Source organism: Aspergillus tanneri (assembly GCF_003426965.1).
Source record: "Aspergillus tanneri strain NIH1004 chromosome Unknown AapTan_6_pilon_pilon_pilon, whole genome shotgun sequence".
Classification (NCBI taxonomy): Eukaryota; Fungi; Ascomycota; class Eurotiomycetes; order Eurotiales; family Aspergillaceae; genus Aspergillus; species Aspergillus tanneri.
In genome coordinates this window covers 1,516,466-1,532,921 of record NW_022984633.1, presented here as the reverse complement: position 1 = coordinate 1,532,921, position 16,456 = coordinate 1,516,466, and the positions used below count along the sequence as shown (strand labels likewise).

At 48.4% G+C, this 16,456-nt stretch overlaps 5 protein-coding genes across 5 annotated transcripts; 3 read left to right on the top strand and 2 right to left on the bottom strand.

Moving 5' to 3' along the window:
• Positions 1–209: 209 nt before the first annotated feature.
• MIC33 (putative mitochondrial dicarboxylate carrier protein) lies at positions 210–1,212 on the bottom strand (the record flags this gene model as incomplete). The annotated part of the gene is made up of 2 exons (XM_033573145.1): positions 210–258; positions 317–1,212. 2 exons carry the CDS (start codon positions 1,210–1,212, stop codon positions 210–212), a joined length of 945 nt encoding a protein of 314 aa, XP_033423697.1.
• A 2,444-nt stretch (positions 1,213–3,656) lies between these two features.
• On the bottom strand, positions 3,657–5,917 carry acuF (phosphoenolpyruvate carboxykinase PCK1; the record flags this gene model as incomplete). The annotated part of the gene is made up of 6 exons (XM_033573144.1): positions 3,657–4,293; positions 4,349–4,500; positions 4,556–5,110; positions 5,431–5,631; positions 5,685–5,760; positions 5,868–5,917. The coding sequence occupies 6 exons, from the start codon at positions 5,915–5,917 to the stop codon at positions 3,657–3,659; spliced, it is 1,671 nt and encodes a 556-aa protein (XP_033423696.1).
• Positions 5,918–6,047: 130 nt separating this feature from the next.
• Positions 6,048–6,404, top strand: ATNIH1004_008535 (uncharacterized protein; the record flags this gene model as incomplete). Its single annotated transcript, XM_033573143.1, has 1 exon — positions 6,048–6,404. The coding sequence occupies one exon, from the start codon at positions 6,048–6,050 to the stop codon at positions 6,402–6,404; it is 357 nt and encodes a 118-aa protein (XP_033423695.1).
• A 4,726-nt stretch (positions 6,405–11,130) lies between these two features.
• Positions 11,131–11,834, top strand: ATNIH1004_008534 (uncharacterized protein; the record flags this gene model as incomplete). The annotated part of the gene is made up of 2 exons (XM_033573142.1): positions 11,131–11,554; positions 11,602–11,834. The coding sequence occupies 2 exons, from the start codon at positions 11,131–11,133 to the stop codon at positions 11,832–11,834; spliced, it is 657 nt and encodes a 218-aa protein (XP_033423694.1).
• A 323-nt stretch (positions 11,835–12,157) lies between these two features.
• ABD1 (mRNA cap guanine-N7 methyltransferase) lies at positions 12,158–16,251 on the top strand (the record flags this gene model as incomplete). Its single annotated transcript, XM_033573141.1, has 5 exons — positions 12,158–12,403; positions 12,542–14,112; positions 14,171–14,337; positions 14,772–15,492; positions 15,546–16,251. The coding sequence occupies 5 exons, from the start codon at positions 12,158–12,160 to the stop codon at positions 16,249–16,251; spliced, it is 3,411 nt and encodes a 1,136-aa protein (XP_033423693.1).
• Positions 16,252–16,456: the final 205 nt, after the last annotated feature.

The following is a 16,456-nucleotide window of genomic DNA, read 5'->3' as shown; positions in this document are numbered from 1 at the left end:
TGTTCAAGCAGGCTAAAACCAAATAATGTCATAATTCATTAATTATAATCTATGCAGCATTACTACCACTTGTAACTAATCCATACAAGCTGGGTACCTGCCCGGCGGCAGTCGCGGTGAATAGTATAAATGATAACAGTCTTCGGAATATAGCCACCCTGCAGCATCATCCTTACTCCCACATTTCAACATACCTATCACATCCACACCTACTTGGTGATAAGATTCAGATAATCCGCCACAATAAGCGTGACCATACTAAGTGGAGCCGTGGGGTTAGTGATAAGCAAACGGTGTCCAGAGTGGGGAGACTAACGCATGGGGTGCGATCCGCACATAGTACGTGCCGAATCCACGATAAAACCTCAACCATCCCTCTTCCTTGACGACTTTACGAGCACAGTCAAAGAGACCCTTGTACGGCAGCTGTCCAGTCTTTGGGTCTTTCTGTTGCTTCTGCAGACGCGTCTTGATGAAGTCGAACGGCAGCGACAGGAAACTGGCGAAGAACCCAGCAATGGCAGAGGCGGCAAAGGTCTGGTTCTGAGGGGTGAGCTTGGTACGTGCCTTCAGCTGCGCCTTCGATTCCGCAAAGAAGGTCAACTGTCCGAAGTTGAGTGCCATCGCCCGCACCACGGTCGGGAACGCCCCCGCCCACAGGGCCGTGGCACCCTCGGCCTTCGAGATGCGAAGCAGGGCATCCACGACGGAACGGTAGTGGGCCCGTGCCTCCGGCGGTTTGAGGCCATCGGACTGCATGCGAACCAGTGCCAAGTCAGCCGGGTTACCGATCATGGCTGCAATTCCACCCGCAGACAGCCCGGCTCCTGCGCGCTCGGCAAAAGTGACCTGGCGGTTGGCAGACTCGGCGCGTTTGTTGAGGGACTTGATGAAGGTGTCGAAGAAACCGAGACGGGCAGTAGTGTAAACGGCCTGGCGCAGTAGACCAGCGGACAGACCGGTGTAGAGATCGAGAACCTTTCCGGAGGCAATGATATCGCGAGCGACACCGAATGCTGAAGGACGAGGGCCCGCGCGGACACCCTCGCCCGCCAGCTGCAGACGCACCTTGATCATGTCAATGGGTTGGATGACTGCGGTGGCAGTCATCCCCGCCAAACCACCATTGACGAAGGGAAGCGCGGCGCGAGTGTATGGATGATGTAGGAAATCTACTTGGGGCTGCGATTCCGTGGCACTAGTAGAAGCCATGATAATCACGAATTCAAAACTCGTACAAGAACTGATGAAATGTCAATCTCTATCAGTTGAGCGATGAGAGATGAGAACGGGAACGACAAAAACAGGAGGACAGATCGAAGTCTATGCCGTGGCGAAAGACAGAAAATGACCGACTAACCGAGGAGAAGAGAACGGAAAAGACGGGATGCAGACGAAAAAAAGCCTGGCAGGAGACGTCCGGAAGAGAAGCGCCGGGGATGACGTATGGAACAAGGAGAGAGGAGAGAGAGGAGAGAGAGGAGCAAGGAGAGAAGGCGCCGAAAATAAAAGAGGGGAACGTGAGCGGGTGGACGAGGAAGAGCAGGAGCAGAATGAGGGGAAGCGATCCTTGAATGCGCTCTGGATGCTCTTGCTGGATTACACGAAACCCAGTCAGATGACGCTGCGGGGGTCATGCAACTGAGTTGTCTTGAGTTGTCAGAGTCTGTCTAAAGAGATTTAGGATTTATAACAAACGAACTCTTTCTCCAGGAACCGATCCGGCACCCGAACCAGGCACCAGGAGAGCGACCTTCGCCGGAATGCGTTCACACTCTATTACTATACTATATCACACTTTATGTCCTATACCATACTGACCTAGTAGACTAGACTGGACAGGACGAAGGGGAGACTTAAATTACTAAACAGATCAACTACCCAGGTAGTTACTAGTTACAGCCGACCAGCTACTATACCTACTGCAGGATATGCGGGGAATCCATGGCAATCTAGAATCTAGAGGCAGTGGCAACTCTGGAAGCTTGACCAAGGATAAGCTGAATCAAAAGAAAAATCAACGGATGAAAGTCCCTTCGAGTTACGACCTCGCTCCCTTGATTCTAGTCGTGATGTATCGGATACCACCTTGATGCCACCAGACACATCGAAGACATCTCATCGTCATACACCCCATCCTGGTAAGGTATAATAGGTATGTATCATACCGCTGCCCCACGTCCTGTCAAGTGGGGGATGTAATTACCGTACGTCCCACTGCACTCCGCTAACCCGTTTGGGCACGAGAATCGCCGGCTGCCGATCCGCGTCTTCTTTGCCACGATTCCATTAAATTACTAGGAACTGAATCAAGTAACACATGCATGTAGTGAGAAATAAGCTACGATCCCAGATCTATCACTGAGCGCATTACTACCGCACTTCGCGATTCTTCTATCTAACTTGGTAGGTATATAGGTATGTCTAGACACCGATAGCAGCAGCGCCATACGCATAAAGAACAGATAACAGGTAATAGATAGACTCCAACCAGACAGACACTCTTCCCTCGGCTATCAAGTAGAGTTCTTTCATACTCCTACCTACAGAGTATATAGCCATCTCCATTCGTCCACAACCACTCCCTTTCCTCCGAACCGCCGAAATCGGCGCTTCCTTAATATCAAAAGTGCGTCATTTCAGACACAAAAGATAGGTAGAGAGAGATAGAGGTCCATTTCGGACGTTTTATACCCACTTTGAAACCCTCCCTACGGATAAGACTTCGTAGCATGTATGTACCTAAAGGTATCTAGATAGGGACATACATATCGTAACAATAACAATAACAAACACAACCTCCGCCATTCATCCCGATAGATACAATGTACATGGACAAGAAAAGCAGACGGAGCTCCCCACCGCGGGAAACTCCCCTGCAAAGAGCGCCGGAAAGACGTAGCAGTCAGATCCGGGTGTCGGGACGAGCCCGGGAGTGGAGGCGGGAACTCGGTAAACCATTATCCACTGGGGACTTGGTCGGTAATTAGACTGCGGTAAGCAGGGAGTCCTTGTACTAAGTGGTGGTAGGTAGCCATCTTCCGATCAGGCTTGATTAGTACTGGACTGGACTAGGCGGGAAAGGGTTGATTCTCGGTGATGAACTATCTACCATGATGGTATTGTATTGAGCCAATGGTCTTAGTGGTTGGGACGTGATGGAGAAGCTGTTGTCACCCTAACAGTCTGGGTCTTTCCATTCTATGTCGGGTTGGGTTTGTTGCTTGATGTCTTTTCCGGACGGATCTTGTCGTTGGGGACGCATATTGCATGGAGTATAGGTAGTTGGCTTATTCTATGGCTTGAAAGATGGAGGCTGTATTCAGCGAAGTTGAAGTACCTCAAAAGTTATAAAAACTTAATCAATTCTGGCATTTATTGCTCAGGGTATCTATCAGAATAAAATCGTATTCGAAGCGGTTACACCTAGAATACTAAATATAAGTAACATACATTTCCATTTTATTCACAGGTGTATCCATGTACCATCAGGATCATAACTCCTATCGACCAGTGGTCAACATTATATCCAATCTTCAAAATTTGACAGTTATATCCTGCCTCTTGCAAGGATCACTGTAAAAAACCCATTATTTGAAACGCAGCACGCCATGCAATATATGAACAAAATAAAAAAGAAACCACCACCACCACGTCTACTGAGGCATGGGACCGGCCGCAATCACCTCCTTGGTTGCTTGATCCGAGTACTTGGTGAAGTTCTCATTGAACAGCCGGGCCAGCTTGTTGACCTCGTCCTTGAAGCTGGTCGATGCGGTCCAGCTGTTCTTGGGGTTGAGCAGCTCAGACGGCACACCGGGGCAGCTCGTCGGCACGTGCAGGTTGAATACTTCGTAGGTCTCGTACTGCGAGTTGGCCAGCTCACCGCTGTGGATAGCGTCCAGGATGGCACGCGTGTACTTCAGAGGGCAACGCTTTCCGCCAGTGGTGGCGCCAGCGCCAACCCAACCGGTGTTAAGCAGCCAGGCATTGGCCTTGTGCTGCGAGATCTTGTCGGCAAGCATGCGGGCGTAGCGCATGGGGTGCAGCGCCAAGAAAGGTTGCGCGAAGCATGAGGAGAAGGTGGCCTGGGGCTCGGTCACACCGTCCTCAGTGCCTGCCATCTTGGAAGTGTAACCTGAGATGAAGTGGAACATGGTCTGCTCGGTCGTGAGCTTGGAGATAGGAGGCAGCACACCACGGGCGTCGCAGGTGAGGAGGATGATGTTTGTGGGGTGCTTGTCGGAAATACAGGGGATCTTGGCGTTCTCAATATATTCAATAGGGTAGGCGCTGAATAAGAGAGTCAGTGACATTCGAAGCAGACAAGCTATTGATCATGACCTACCAGCGAGTGTTCTCGGTGAGCGTCGAGTCATCATAGTTGACAATACGACTGATGGGGTCAAAGACGACGTTCTCGAGGACGGATCCGAAGCGGATGGCGTTGAAGATATCGGGCTCCTTCTCGGCGGAGAGGCCAATGCACTTGGCGTAGCACTGGATCCAGAGTCAGCCATCAGGCGATAGTAGAAGCTTCAAGTCTATAACTTACGCCACCCTCGATGTTGAAGACACCGCGGTCAGTCCAGCAGTGCTCATCGTCACCAATCAGAGCACGCTTGGGGTCAGCAGACAAAGTCGTCTTGCCAGTTCCCGACAGACCGAAGAACACAGTAACATCGCCGTTCTGGCCCTCATTGGCCGACGAGTGAAGGGTAAGGACGTTGTGCTTGACAGGCATCTCGTAGAAGAGAATCGTGAAAACACCCTTCTTCATCTCTCCGGCGTACTCGGTACCCAGGATAACCATCTCCTTCTCGGCGAAGTTGATAGCGACCGAAGTGGCAGAGGTCATACCCTCAGTGAAACGGTTGGCGGGGAAAGAGCCAGCGTTGTAGATAACATAGTCGGGGTGGAAGTGCTGTAGCTCCTCGGCGGATGGGCGGATGAGCATGTTGCGCATGAAGAGAGCATGGTAGGCGCGAGCGCAAACAACACGGACGCTGATGCGGTATCTCTCATCCCAGCCAGCGAAGCCATCGATGACATAGATACGGTTGCGGGTGTTGAGGTAGTCAACAGCACGTTCACGGTTGATACGCCAGACCTAAGGTGCATTAGCTAACCAGCTTGGCCAGGAAATATCATATATCGAGGCAAGGGGTGAAAGGAGTCAAGGCACAGGCACCCAGAATAGGAAAACATCGTGTGGTACAGGACCAATCTGGAGGTTCCACGACAGACAGTAATAAATACCTCATAAAGAATGAGGCATTTCCGGAGATATTGCTGCCGCGTGTACAACTCCAAAAGCTTAACCCCTGTGACACGCGAGGGCCAAGAACCAAGAAGTGGGCCAATGCAAGGGGTAGAAGTGTATGCGCTTTATATCGCGCATAACAAAGGGACAGGAGAGGAAGTACATACATCAGGAGTCATGGGCTTGTTGACAGGTCCCCACCAGATATCATTCTCTGACGACTCCTCCTTGACAATACGCTTGTCTGAAGGGGAGCGGCCAGTCTTGGCACCGGAGTATGCTGTCAAGGCACCACTCGATGTAATAGCAGTACCAGTCTCATAAACCAGGGCATCTTCATAGAGGGCTGCAACAGAGGGGTTTGCGATCTAGGGGACGTTAGCATGGTACGAGGCTACCCACAATGTCGACAAATCCTTACAATGGCAACACGCTCGTAGTCAATGTGGGCGTGTTCGTGAAGCTCTTCTTCCAACTCAGTGTGACCCTTGCCTGGCCTGGAGGGGAATTGTTAGCAGATGATGGAAAGAGACACGACAGAGAGATGAAGTAGGGAGATCAAGAGAGTAGAAGGACAGAAATGATCAAGGAAAAGGAGACATACTGAACACCACCAGGATGCAAGGCAGTACGATTCACAGAAGTCGCAACCATGTTTCTTAGCGAAGTAGAATGAAAGTTATTATTTCGTTGTTTAGCTACTTGCTGTTGAAAGAAGTCTGAGTAGATAGGACCTGAACCCTGGGGGGCTTCGGGGGGTATATTAATGTTTCTAGCAGTGGCCATGGTCACGACGACGAGGGTCGAAAAGACGCCTCAAACACCAGCTCCGATGTTCTTCTCCACAGTTTCACGGGAGATGTCGGGGCTGAGCAACCGGGCTGAGGAAGTGGTTACCGTCGCCTGGACAAAATGCCTCTCGTGGACTTCCGAAATGTCCCGAACCCCAGATGTGGGCACGAAGTGGTTCCGGAAGTGCTGTTCGAGCGCACCAACTAGAGGACAAGAATCGGAAAGAATGATTGATCGAGATGCGTGCTTAATGATAACACGCGAACGCGAACAAATGGCTCATGCAAGCCTGGAAGTTAGTCCGTGGGAGCCTAGCAGGGTAGACGTAGATGTGCCGTGGCCCCAATAATTAAGCTGCAGATAACCTGTACTTATGAGATTGTCTGCCTATCATCCAAGAGAGTTTGTCCATAGCTTTGTGCATTACGTAGTACACAGTGCTCAAAGGCTTTTCCGCTTAAAAGTTTCCTGTCTCTTCATCATTCCACAGTCTTCCCTCAGACCAACAAACGGGAACAGACCTCGAGTGATGACGTTGAATGATCTCAGCGGCCAAGGATAGCTCGAAAAGGGCTAAGAACCAAATTGCGGGGAGAACTTTTCGGCAAGCAGCAAGTGCACTATACCCGGTCGGGAAGGCTTGGAGGCCACATGGATTGAATCATTTAAAACGAAAGCAACGCGGACTTGGCCTGAGGATCACCAAGGAAACGCTGGCGTTGGTCCAATCAGGACCCCCTCGCCACGAAAACCGCCGCTCCGCTTTACCCTCTTTGGCATTCTGTTAGTCATCAGCACCCGAGGCCAACCGCCTGGCGGCCAATCACGGGCAACACCACGTTCTGATTTGCAATCCGACGTCACCCAGCTGCCAGAAGTTATTGCCGTGGTTTTCGCCTGCGAGGTGTGATTCCTCGGAACGATCCTTGTCTCGTACCTACAGACTACGGCTACACAGTAAGATTATGTGATTTGCTAGTCTATCCTTGTCGGTTCTGCGTGACAGAACGTCGGATTGGTATAGATCTAAGGAGTAGCTAGCCTCCTATGGAGTACTCATTATGGTCCTCTACAACTACACAATGTGGAGTTAGTATCCCATAATGAGAGAGGCTCAACAGTGGATGGAGAATGTCTTGGTACCAGAGATTACCGAGCTCTCCAAATATCTCCGCGTACTGACCTCCTGAGAGCGATGGTCAGGCGCCGGTCCCTGACATGGCTCTCTCTACTCCGTAGACGGTCAACTGATATGCTCGGCTTAGCCTAGAAAGGCCGCATATGGAATTCAGGCGCATGCTACTACGACCTCTGATCCAATGATAGCGGAGTTCTATGTTGATGGATGTCCTATCTTCGTTTATACCCCGCATCTAACTAAACTCCTGGAGCACACGGGCCTTCCCCTAGACTAATACTACAGGTCTCAGCTCTAGAGACGAGGGAGATTCGCCGTAAGGGGAATTCTTTGCGGGCCATATTCCTTGCACTCAGCCAATTGTAGAGGGCATCTCAGTAAGGGTGCACTCCCCACGATGTACGTACCAAGCACGGTGTATCAAATGAATGAAATCAAGCAATACGATGATTGCCAAATATGTAACGTAGATACATCACACAGATCGGGGCAGATAGGAGGATCGAATGTGGAATAAGGCTGTGTCACATTCTATGTGGTTGGGCAGACAGGGATGTGGGTACAAAGATACCACATGCGGAAGATTTAGGAAGCTTTGGCACAGAATTGAAGAAAAACTCGAGAATATTGTCACAGCGAAGGTCACATGTAATTAAAATCCCTCATAGTGCTACGCTAGTGAAGGCCTAGACAGAGCTGAAAGGGGGCAAAAAGAAAAGGAGAGGAAAAGAAGGCAAACGATTAAAAATAAAATAAAAATAAAAAGAGCACTGAGACACAAATAGCATGGAGCAAAAATAGAATGCTTTGCCACTGATGACTGAATGGCCCTGAAATGATTCTTTTGAATGGCATTAGATGACACGTAGTCGTCTAGAACAAACCTATTGTCCATTCCTTGTAAATTGCTTAGGTTAGTACCTTAGTAGGCTAGCTGGTCAGTTAAATAACCTGGACTAAACCTTTGTATTCCTCCTGTTCAAATGGTAGAATCTTCCAATTAAATCCTGCAATGATATCACTGGGGTTTCTCGGGATGACCGACCTGCAGTGGTTCATCCCGACTAGATCCTTCCGATAGCAAGGGAAGACCCGAAAAATGGCCAATTCCTCCCGAAAATAAAACTAAAAATAATTCAACCCGAACCATGAAAAGGGTCGGAACGAGAAATGAACGACCACCAATTATCTACTCCGTATTCATATACAAAGTATAAGACATCTCTATATGTTGGAAGAAGTAAGCAGACAGATCTCTAATTATATTATGTTGACACCTGATTTGAGATAGAACTTTTGCGTATATACGACCTGAATAGCTGTTGTCGTATTCATGCCCGGGACAAGCGATGTAGCGTCTTTGTTGTTCATAGTTCTGGGGGGAAGCCCCGGAATAGATACACTATTCAGTATGTTATCATTTGATTTCTTGAGAACTTTCTGTTAGGAACCTCATAGTTGGTGGCCTGTCCCGAAGAAGTATATACTTAGATTGAGTAAAAGATTTTCTAATGATCTACAGTAGTTCTTAATTTCTATATTTAGTTCTATATTTGCATCTTATGTTTCGCTCTCTGTAACCTTTTTTTATCTGTTCTTGTCTTGTCCTTTTTGTCCTTTTATATTCCCATTCTATTCAATTGTTTATTTATCTTACTTGATACGTGCAGCCTAGATACCAGCTAAGGTCTAGTAAACAAGAGAGACACGATAAACTGCGTGTTGCCTTATAGATAGCTAGTATCAAGCCATTCTTGGTCTTGATGCTCCTGAATTATAAATCACAATGACATTAATATGGCATACTTGTGCACATCACGACTTCTAATGACACCACAATCATATTTCCAGAATATTTAAACAGTCGGCTATTTCAATTACCTGATAGAATCCTTCCTACCTACTTTCCAAATTTCTGCCAGTTTAGCAACATGAGATGGTTTGGTTGTCTCTGCGCTAGTAGAGATAAAACCACTTGACCATATAAAAAGGTACGAGACGACTGATAGAAGACCAGTCGCATCTAGCGCCCTATATAGTAGCGAAGGCCTTATGGGGTTCAACCCGTGACACAGCATCCAGATAAATGGCAGTTTGCCGAAGTTCTGTGGTATGTTTCCTTCCTAAAAGTAACTTATTTTGGGTCACTAATATTTCATTGACAATCGCAGTTAAAACACAATGGAGCCTAACTCATTCTCTCACACCCCGATTCAAAAAACACCGATCCTACACTGATAACAACAAGGAGCAAAGGGAGCCCTATGCAAGAAAAAGCTACGGTTGCAGAGGACGCATCAGCGAAACGGGTGATGCGAAACAGGTACGTGATTATGATAGTTTGGAACAAGAGACCGAATCAAGCTCTGAATAACTAGTTTTATTCTACTGTTTATGCTTAGGATATGTGTCGATACAATATTCGTATAGGATTTGGTGTGCTCGCTATTTTGGTCACAACAATATTAATAAATAATCAACATCCAGCATGGCACTAGCAAAAGATTCATTTCAGCTTTTCAAGGCACGGCAGTCAAAGTAAATAACAACATAACCTCTTTTTGGTGCTGTTGATTGGTTACTATGGAATGTGGTGCAAATTAAAACGACCACCTGAGTGTTAACTTGGACTAGAAAGGTTATGACGATAGATGGAAAACAGAAGGCGATGTGGCCACTAGACATAGATACGAATACAGGAGAAATATCAGGTCTGGAAGATCAGGCCCAATGGTATAACCAGGTAGTCTTATATACTGTATTTAGGAATTTTGAGGGCGTTTCAACCGATAGAATTATGCAAGCAGTAAAGGGAAATGGATAATTGTAATTCCAACTAATATATGTATTTTTTATTTATTATATTATGATATACCTAGGCCGAAAATCCTAGAATTTTATATTGATAACTAAACCTTGTTTTAGACATAGAGATTTGGCTATTCAACAATCCTAACTAGAAGAGCAAAGGCTAGTCTTTCCTTCCACTGGTATTTTGTCAGTCTTGCTTGGTGCCTGTGCTAACACCTACTTACTATTTATAGCCTCTATAAGGCTCTGCCCTTCTTAGTTTCAATTAGTTGAATGACTTGTATTTGTATATACTCAGACCGCGAAGCTACTGTTCAAGCCTCAGACAAATTGGGTCGTGGGTACTGGTCACCGAGGCAATTCTATGATTCGCCTGGCGCCGGCATGATAGGATCTTTAAAGACACCACTAGCCTGTGCAAGGCTAATTTAGTGGATAAATCATCGTCCAGGTTCGTGTTCAGTATCTCGCTGGTAAGCACATTGACTGCAGCCTTCGATTTCGCATTCTTCCTTATTAGTCCTCTGCCATTCTCTTTTCCAGGGGAACTGTTGACTTGATAGAGATAGGTCACAAATCAGCTGCAGGCAGATGCATTTCTTCCAAGGCACGTCGCTTAATCTTGCTTATCTATAGTAAGAGAGGTAGAGGGTGTTTTAACGAACAAACTTGTACTCCGCTGACTTATGATACTTCAATTTCCTTACCTCTAATAGTATAGATATATTGCAGACACGGCATCTAGAGAGATGCCTATAGCTACCTACTAAGTAGTAGGTATTTAATTGTAATAATAAACAAAAGTTCTTGTTAAAATTTGCAGAATCTGCCATGATACAGAGTAGGGCTCTAATTATTGTAGTAGGATCCTGCATGTTATGATATGGGCAGTTCTGGCTGGAATAATAGGAATATCCGGTGCATATTAAAATTGCTTCTTCCTAATTGCAGTCAGACAGTGTCTTCACCCTGCCATCGACATGGGAGTTTATACTGGCTCGCAACATGCTCCTGATTAACCGAGCCATATTTAAAGGGATCGAATGATATAGTGAAATGGTGGAAGAAAAAAGGTGAGTATCGAGGGTTAAAATTTCCAAGTTTCGGACAATAGCCGGCACGGTAGATGGACTTTTCTAGGAGAGATCTCTTTAGCTACCTTATTGAAGATTCGCTCTCTCAAACGGACGACTCTCTAAGAGTAGTTGGTGGAGACCTTGTTATCGACCCGGAGCTTGCAATTAGAGCAGGAAGGCAAACCACGGCCTCTACAACAAGCGCCTTGCTCTTTCTTTGGGCGAAACACCTTGAGATATGCCGGAAGCTGCGAAAAGAGATAGACTCTACTATATCCTCTGGGGTGGCTTTGCCGCATTCGGTGCTGGAAGGCAAGCCGTATCTGGAGAGATGCATTAACGAAGTCATGCGTCTATACCCTGCTGTTCTGAGTGGAGTCCCTCGAGAAACAGGTCCAAAGGGTTTAACAATCGATGGCGTTTTCATTTCTCCATTCAACATGGTGTCTGTGCCGACTTATGCGATTCACAGAGGTTAGACTATTCCCAGCCTTGTCTGCGTTCGTCAAAACTGACATGAGGAAACCGTGGGTTTTACAGATCTCAGAAACCACAGATACCCCAACAATTTATCTCCGAGCGCTGGATGAGCAAGTCTGACCTGATTATTAAGAAAGAGGCCTTCATACCGTTCTCATTTGGCCCATATGCCTGTGCTAAGAAGGGCTTTGCAATGGTGAAAATCCGACTGTTAATTACGACAATCGTGAGGAATTTTGAGTTCCGATTCCCTCCTGGGCAAGAGCAGCAATAACTGGATACCCTGGATGAAACGGAGTACAGGATTATTTCACGATAGTTGTTCCACCATGTCAACTGATTTTCGAAAAGAGAAATCTCAACAGTTTCTATACCAGGAGAGGAATCATCAGAGAAATGGATGTTCGATTGTCTGGATATGAAGCGTTATTTTGTACAGTATATATAAAAAATTTCGTGGCCTTGTAAGCAAACCTATTCGTATATTCAGTCCTCGAGAACGATTTCCGTAGCACTGTACATAGATTTTGTTTAGAGGTAGGTCCTGTAGATCGATAGTCATTCACCATATCGACGCCGGATGCGGTGAAGAGAAACATGGTTGACGCTAGGCGCAACCAGGGAATTGAATCAGCAAAGCGACATGCTGGCATCAGCTCTTTCGGATATTCATTGCTCGTTTTTCTCGTTATCATCTCTTTATCATCTCTCACTTCGTTCAACGGCCGCAAGGACTGCGAATCAATACTAGTTAGTCGACGAACGGACGCCGTCAGCGCTAGTACCATGTACGATCCAGCACGGGACTCATGGGACGCTCACCGCGTCCCCGACATGCCCGCGGTATGTTTTCTCCGAGCTCAGTATTGACTCTCCCCAGCCCTGCCGCTCACAATTTGGAGGCCCCCCTGTTTGTCGTTCCCTTATTGATATTCTTGTAAATAGCTAGGATATCTTAACTAATGAATGTGCCAATTATAGCCTCCCGATGATCCCACCCTAACAGCACAATCCGTGACGCAAGAACGATCTTTTCTAGTCACATCCGCTGCTCCTCCCATCCAGTCATTTACGAAGCCCACAGAACTCGAGAAACCATCGCAGCTGCTGACAGATAAAGACGGAAACCAATCAGCTCCTCAGTCTAAAATGACAAACCTTCCTCCGGCATCTCCTGATCGCACCGCTCCATCACCTAGAGCGACCCGTCCAGAGCAGAATGGCTCCTCAGCGGGCAAGAAACGAAAGCCGACGGAAGAGGAGGCGGTATTAGACAAGCAAAAGCCTGCCCCGGACCGTCCGGTTTCAAAGCGCAAACGCCTTGAAGAGCGGCACCTGAAGCAGCGAAGACGCGGCCGAACCCCCCCGTCGGCTTACTCTCGACGTGACGGGGAGGAGTTTGCGTCGGCCCCTGCTCGAAATGACCGGTCTGACCGACCCGTCTCTCCTCTTGCTCCTCCACGGTCCCCTACGCCGGAGGAGAAACCACGCCAGCGGAAACGACCCGGTGGCGGCGCCCGGATGGGACTGGTGGACCGGGAAACCCTACGTCGGAGACAGGAGGAGAGGGAGCGTGCGCAGGAAGAAGATGCTCTGCGGACTTCTCAAAGTCGGGGTGTGACTGACATTGTCCGACAACATTACAATGCAGTGCCCCAGAGAGGGCGGGAGTGGCGAAAGACCGAGAGTAAGATCAAGGGACTACGGAGTTTTAATAACTGGATAAAGAGCACTCTGATTCAGAAGTTCTCCCCCGATGAAGAATTCCTGTCCAGGGTGAATGAGAGTAAGGATTGGGCGGAGGGAACCGCACCACCTCCCATGGAGGAAAAACGGCTCCTGGTGGTGGACTTGGGTTGTGGCAAGGGAGGAGATTTGGGTAAATGGCAGCTAGCCCCGCAAACAGTGGATCTGTATGTTGGACTGGACCCCGCTGAAGTTTCCACTGTGCAAGCGCGCGAGCGGTATAATGGAATGCGATCGGGTCGAGGCTCGCGCGGAAGGCGGACTAACCCTATTTTCCACGCCGAGTTTTTCGTCAAGGACTGCTTTGGAGAGTGGCTGGGTGATCTGGACATTATTCAGCAGGTCGGCATCGACCCTAATGTTGGCCCCGGAGGATCAGTGATGAGCTCCCGCTGGGGTGGCGGTGGCTTCGACGTTGTTGCATCCATGTTCACCATCCACTACGCCTTCGAGAGCGAGGATAAAGCGAGACAAATGCTGCGCAATGTTGCTGGATGCTTGAGGAAGGGTGGCCGCTTTCTGGGCGTGTGTCCAAACTCCGACGTCATTAGTGCGAGAGTGTCGGAGTTCAACGCGAAACGAAAAGAGCGCGAAGCTGCAGCAAAGCAAGCCGAGCCAGAGGACGGCGAAGTCGAGGAAGATACCAAGGTGGAGTGGGGGAATTCCATATATCGAGTGCGATTTCCTGGCGAGACCCCAGAAGATGGCATTTTCCGACCGCCTTTTAGATGGAGATACAGTTATTTCATGGAAGAGGCGGTGGAGGAGATTCCAGAATATGTGGTCCCTTGGGAGGCTTTTCGCGCGTACGTATACTGGCACATATGTTGCGAGTCTGGCTGTTGAGACTGATCCTGTCTTTAGTCTGACGGAAGATTACAATCTGGAACTCCAGTATCGCAAACCATTCATGGACATCTGGCGTGATGAGAAGGATGACCCAGAATTGGGGCCTTTAAGTGAGCGCATGGGAGTCCGAGACCGCAACACCGGGGCGCTTCTCATGACGGAGGAAGAGAAGGAGGCAGCCAGTAAGTGATTCTTAGAGTCTGCAATGAGTTTGGAATGGTTCTGATGAGAGCAGGTTTCTACCATGCATTTTGTTTCTATAAGGTGTGATCATTTGAGGAATCTTTCGAGAGTTTTCTGTGGTCGGTTCATCTTATTATTGTCATTATACTATCGCCATTGTTTTCTATGAGACACCACATGTAAATCAGCCGGAACATAGCACATAATGGTAGACCAAGAACCCGTAGTGAAAGTAAGCCTGAAATATAAGGCACTATGTATATTACCAAATATGGTTAGCGTCGTCGCGTCGCGCATTCAACAGTTCATTATCAGTCACGATCTTCATATCAACCAATAGCCCAAAGTTACAAACCACTTCCCTTATCTCCCTCACTCTTTTCAATTCCTCAGTCAGAGGGGATAATCATATCCCAAAACCTGTAACCAAAAGGGAACCTGAGGGCAAGAGAGATGGCAACGCCCACTCCGGGACGAGCACATTACACTCCCAGCTCGACACAAAGAGCTCCCCGTCAACGAGAACGGCCCTCTACGCCCCCGTTACCTGACTACGAAGCTCCAATCGCACCTCTGACAGCCGCAGGGCACAATGCGCTCCTTTCATTGCTGAAATCTCAATCCCTACATCACCTCAAAACCCACCTTCAACATGCGGGGATGAAGTTGACGGATTCAGCGGGGGAGGTCAATGAAAGATTAACTGATGCGCGGATGAGATATCAGAAACAGAAGGATCGGAGGAGGAGGAGCAGAAGTGGGGGGGATGAAGATGAGGATGGGGACGCTGTCGAGGATGAAGAAGAAATCAATCGATTGGCGCAGTTGGAGGAACGAGTTGGTGATATTACGGGAAAATTGGAGTTGCAGGTGAGACAGACCGTGGATGCGGAGGCTAAGGTTGACGCGTTGACGGGGGCGTTGGGGCAATTTGAAAGAGAGGCGGAGGAGGCGAATGCTCCGAGATCTCAGACTAGAAGGGGAGGGGGACGGTCAAGGAGAGGGGAGGGAGAAGATGAGGATGAAGACGGTGATGATGGAGATTACGAAGCGACGCCTGAACGGGATATTGTGGGTGAACCGGCTTCGCGGAGACTGGAGGACAGGCTTAATAAAAGTTATGCCGAATGGGATAGGCTGTCCTTGACTCAAAGGTACGTTCAACTGATTAAAAAAGTGTTCGACCACGGTATGCTAATTTGTGTAGATACTCCGCAAACAACACATATATTGGGTTCTACCGGATCGTGCATGAAGCTAAACATGCCGGTGACGATATGCCTCCTCTTCCACACGCTTCGACATGGTTTTCGCATCTGGAAGATCCAAACGCGACTCAAGAAGTTGAGTCTTCTCGCCGCACCCGGAATAATCGCAGTCCATCACCAGCAGACTCAGATGAGATCGCAATCGAACGCGAGCGCATCTCCAGGAAGTGTCCGCTGACATTGCTCCCCTTCCGAGACCCTGTCACGAGTACAAAGTGCCCACACAGTTTCGAGCGCGAAGCTATTGAGAGTATGATTGCACAGAGCCCGTCGACTGTGCCGGCGCCCCCCTCGGCGGCAGGCGCCCCCCATAGTCGAGCGACGCGACGTATCCGCTCTGTCAAGTGCCCGGTGTGCTCAGTAGTGTTGACCATGCATGATCTGCGGAGTGATCCCGTGTTACTGCGGAGGGTGCGCCGTGCCGAAGCCTTGGAGCGGGAAGCGGAGGATGAGGATATGGAAGCTGATGCGTCCCAGCGGAAACGGCCTCGGAGAAGCGGAATTACCGTAGCCAGCGATGATGAGGATGAGGATGAGGATGAGGGTGATGGAGATGAGAATCATCGCAGCAAGCGACAAGCTACGGTCGATCCTATTCGAATTAAACAGGAGAGGGCTATATCCAGTGCGGCCCTCGATGAATAGCTGTATATGTATGGTATTATGATCATACGGGTTTTCCTTGTACGGCTGGTATGTGACTGTGCCTAATAGACACCGACGAAGAAGATTCATGAACACCGAATAGTTACTTTACTGTGTGGATGTAGGCCGGCGCTGTAACTGAAGTAGGATAGTTGGCTATACCATGATCTGTGCCAAAAACTTTATTTACTTATTATTCCGTATA